General features: G+C 44.0%; 1 protein-coding gene across 1 annotated transcript; it reads left to right on the top strand.

Moving 5' to 3' along the window:
- Nucleotides 1-3,798: 3,798 nt before the first annotated feature.
- On the top strand, nt 3,799-4,467 carry LOC130591113 (uncharacterized). Its single transcript, XM_057394032.1, has one exon. It carries the CDS (start codon nt 3,799-3,801, stop codon nt 4,465-4,467), a length of 669 nt encoding a protein of 222 aa, XP_057250015.1.
- The last annotated feature ends 254 nt before the right edge of the window (nt 4,468-4,721 follow it).

The raw sequence follows: 4,721 nt of genomic DNA, 5'->3' as shown, positions 1-4,721 counted from the left end.
ACCCCGAGCACAAGCCTGTAAAGCAAAAAAGACGCAAATACGTACCTGAAAGGAATCAATTCATCAATGACGAGGACTAAAAACTGATCGATACCGGAAAGATCCGCGAGGTAAAATATCCAGATTGGCTAGCCAACGTTGTGGTCGTGAGCAAGAAGAACGGAAAGTGGAGAGTCTGCATCGACTTCACAGACTTGAATAAAGCATGTCCCAAGGATCCGTTCCCTCTCCCTCATATAAACGCAATGGTCGACGCGACGGCAGGCCACGAGCTTTTGACGTTTATGGACGGATATTCTGGGTACAACCAAATATTGATGTATCCGGACGATCAGGAAAAGACCGTGTTTGTCATTGACAAAGGTATATATTGCTATAAGGTTATACCTTTTGGTTTGAAAAATGCAGGTGCTACCTATCAGCGATTGGTCAATCAAATGTTCAAAGACCAACTGGCGACACCATGGAAGTATATATAGACGATATGCTCGTCAAATCCAAGCAAGCAGACGATCACATCCAGCATTTGTCGGAGGCTTTCGACGTCCTGCGAAGGTATGGCATGAAATTAAATCCCACTAAATGCACATTTGGAGTGTCTGCAGGAAAGTTCTTGGGATATGTCGTTACACAACGAGGAATTGAAGCCAGCCCGGATCAAATAAAAGCTATTATCAATATTCAATCTCCGAGGAGCGTCAAAGAGGTGCATAAGTTGACCGGTCGTGTAGCCGCTCTGAATCGCTTCATATCCCGGTCATCTGAAAAATGTCATCTATTTTATGACATCTTGAGAAAGAATAAAGGCTTTGATTGGTCGCAACAACATGAAGATGCACTGCAAAAACTCAAAAGCTACTTAGCGTCGCCACCGTTGCTATCGAAACCAAGCGCCGGAGAGACGTTGCAGCTTTATCTCGCGGTAAGCAACGTGTCCGTCAGTGCCGTCCTGGCACGAGAAGCGGAAAGCTAGCAGCTCCCAATCTATTACGTTAGTAAGTCTCTGCTAGACGCGGAGACCAGGTATTCTTCATTGGAGAAACTCATTTTTGCCATAGTGGTAGCTGTTAAAAAGCTTAGGCACTATTTTGAAACACATACTGTTATCGTTATGACTAACTATCCTATCAAGTTTGTCTTGCGACATCCCGAGCTAACAGGACGCATGAGCAAGTGGGCAATAGCACTCAGTGCATACGACATCCAGTTCCTTCCAAGAACAGCTATCAAGTCACAAGCTTTGGCAGATTTTGTGGCAGACTTTAGCCCAGAATTAGAAAAGCTTGCAGATGATGAAGTCGCAAAGATTAACCAAGTAAACGATGAGTCTTGGATATTATTTGTTGATGGGTCTTCAAATTTTCGTGGTGCAGGTCTTGGCATTGTGCTATAGTACGAGCCATTTGCTGTGAATTTAGAGCGACGAATAATGAAGCTGAATACGAGGCGCTCATAGCAGGAATGACGTTAGTAGAAGACATGGGAGCAAAAGCGTTAAAAGTCTTCAGCTGTTCATTGCGGATAGTCAGCCAAGTCAATGGCGAATTCGCCGCAAAAGACTCTAAAATGGCCAGGTACTTAGAAATAGCTCAGCCTAAAAGTAAAGTGTTTAATTCGTTTGACATTTTGCAGATACCAAGGGACCAGAATACGCAGGCGGATGCATTGGCCAACCTCGGATCCTCTCTAAGGGACATTTCGTTTACTTCCTTCCCTATAGTTCACCTGGGCTAGGAAGCCCACAGTCGCTAAGACCGAACAGCCTCAAGGCACCCAAAAGGTCGTTGGCAGTATAGGTGACCTCGTGGATTCAAGCGACCCTGACGTTGAGGAGGTAAGTGTCAGCTGGACAAAACCACTTTATGATTATCTTGCTAACGACGTGCTTCTAGCAGACAAGGCAGAGGCGCATAAGATTTGGTTCAAAGCGTCCCGGTACGTACTCATCCAAGGAGTACTATTCAAGAAATCTGCTGCAGGGCCCTACCTACATTGCTTGGAAAAAGATCAGTGGGAGCAAGTCTTAGAGGACATGCATGAAGAGACATGCGGAAATCACTCGGGTGGACGTAGCTTGTCCAATAGAGCATTGCGCATGGGATACTATTGGCCCTTAATGAAGAAAGATGCGATAAGGTATGTGGCTAAGTGCGACAGCTGCCAACGACACGCAGGTATGACGCATAGACCTTGCGAAATTTTACACCCTACTTTAACACCTTGGCCTTTCATGAAATGGGGCATGGACATAGTTGGCAAGTTACCTCCAGCCCCAGGCCAGAAGGTCTTTATGTTGGCACTAACCGATTACTTTTCTAAGTGGATAGAAGCAAGTTCTTTCCAACAGGTACGTGACAAGGAAGTAATCTCTTTTATATATACTAATATTATATGCAGGTTTGGTGTCCCATCCGAAATAGTATGCGACAATGGGTCGCAATTTATTAGCAATGAGACAAGACGTTTCTGTGACGAATGGAACATAACATTGTTAATGCAACGCCAAGATACACGCAAGCCAACGGACATGCAGAGTCTAGTAGTAAGACGATCATTGACACCTTGAAGACATGACTCACGACCAAGAAGGGTAAATGGGCGGAGGCGTTGCCTTCCATCTTATGGGCTAATCGCACGACACCGCGCACTGCGACAGGACAAACATCGTTCTCACTAGTATATGGTTGCGAAGCTGTCCTGCCTTCAGAAGTGAACGTCCCGACTGCGAGATGTGGTCTAGTGACGGAGCGACAGAACTGTGATGAGCTTGTGAATGACCTAGACACCATTAAAGAGTTATGCGATGCAGCATTGGTACGCATGGCGGCTCAGCAGCAAATAGTCGCAAGGAGTTTCAACAAAAACGTCCGAGCTAAGTCCTTCGTCGAAGGTGATTGGATCCTAAGGAAAGTATTTCAGAAGACACAAGAGGCTAACGTTGGTAAGCTAGGACCCAAATGGGAAGGACCATACCAAATTAGTAAGGTAGTAGGCAATGGAGCCTACCAAGTGGTCCGACGTGACGTGCCACGTAGCTGGAACGCTACACACCTCAAACAATACTTCTTTTAAGCTAAGTAATGCGTTTTGGATAGTGTAGGAAAAAACAATAGAGGGCGGGAATTTTCTCTCTCTAGCTTTTCTCTCAACTTTGAGCTGTCATGGCTAGGAAAACTAGAGCAAGAGTAAATTCAAAATCCTCTCAATCCGGTGATAAGGTGATGGAATTGAAGGTGCCTTCATCTTCACAGGCGATGAAAACACGTATGATGGATGAAATCTTGGGGGTCCAGGCGTTGGATTTTGAGAGTTCGGATGATGATGAGGTTGCGAATCTGGGCCAAAATTTGTCTCCAAAATCATCGTTACGAGAATTGAAACAACAATCTGAGGTTCGACTGAACTTTTCGGAATGGATGACGGTGATCAAATCAAAGCATAAGGATAAGGTGCTTTCAACCCCTGTTTTACAGATGGAGTCAGGTAATCAAAATTTACATTTGAATGAGCAGAATAAGGTGATTGATGAGTATAATGTGGTAGGAAATGCTGATAGAATTGAGATAATCAATAGAAACCTGACTGAAAATGTAGATTCTGGAAATTATGTGAAAATTACGAATGATGTACATACAAGATGAAGTTGATTTTTGGAAATCATCAATAGTATGCTATGTCTTGGGTGCGAATCCACCAATATATGTTATGGAAGGCTTTATTAGGCGGATTTGGAAGAACCTTGGTGTGGATAAGGTGGTTAGTATCAAGAAAGGGGTGGTGATTGTGCGATTCACATCTATGGAGAGCAGAGATATTGTGCTGAATGATGGATTTCAATTCTTTGATAAAAAACCACTAATCATAAAAGCGTGGTCTCCTGATTTGGATTTGTCCAAGGAGGTGATCCATACGGTGCCGATGTGGATTCAATTGCACAAACTGGACCTGAAATATTGGGGTGAAAAGAGCTTAGCCAAGATTGCAGGGCAAGTTGGTAAGGTATTGCGGACTGATCAGGCGACCTCAAAGAGAGAGAGATTACAATTCGCTCGAGTGATGATTGAAGCAGAGGTTAACCAAGGTTTTCCAGATCAGATCAGGTTCCTAAATGAGAAGGAGGTGCTGACATCCATTGATGTGATATACGAATGGAAACCTGAAAAATGTGGGAAGTGTGATCAATATGGGCATTTGAGTGATAATTGTAAGAAGAAGGAGGTAACTAGGGTGTGGCAAAGGAAGGCAAATGTTGAAGTGCCACTGAAAACACAACATACTGAGAAGAACATTAGGGAGTTCAAGGAGGTGGCTGGTCCTTCTAAAGCTAGGACTCAGCAAGCTAGTCCGGTACATATACAAAACTCATTTCAGGCTTTGATTGAAGATGTACATGTGGGGGATGTAGCTTGTCAATTTGGTGGCAATGAAGGTGGGAGGGTGGAAGGCCCTCCAGAGGGCAATGAGTAAGCTTATCTGCGATGTAAGGGGGTTAAACAGTCTAGCTAAGCAACGAGTAGTTAAGGATTTCATAGCTACTCACCAAGCTGGTCTGGTTACCCTCTTAGAAACTAAGGTAAAGGTGAACAAGATGGGTGACCTTTACCTTAGAGTTTGTCTGGGTTGGTGCTTTACGAGTAATTCTCAATTCCATAAGGGTGGGAGAATAATTCTGATGTGGAATCCAAATTTTTTTAATGTGAATATAGTTTGCTGCACAAGTC

The sequence above is a fragment of the Beta vulgaris genome, chromosome 4 (genome assembly GCF_026745355.1).
Source record: "Beta vulgaris subsp. vulgaris cultivar EL10 chromosome 4, EL10.2, whole genome shotgun sequence".
In the NCBI taxonomy this organism is placed as follows: Eukaryota; Viridiplantae; Streptophyta; class Magnoliopsida; order Caryophyllales; family Amaranthaceae; genus Beta; species Beta vulgaris.
The sequence above is the reverse complement of the archived record's forward strand: the minus strand, read 5'-3'. Positions and strand labels throughout refer to the sequence as shown.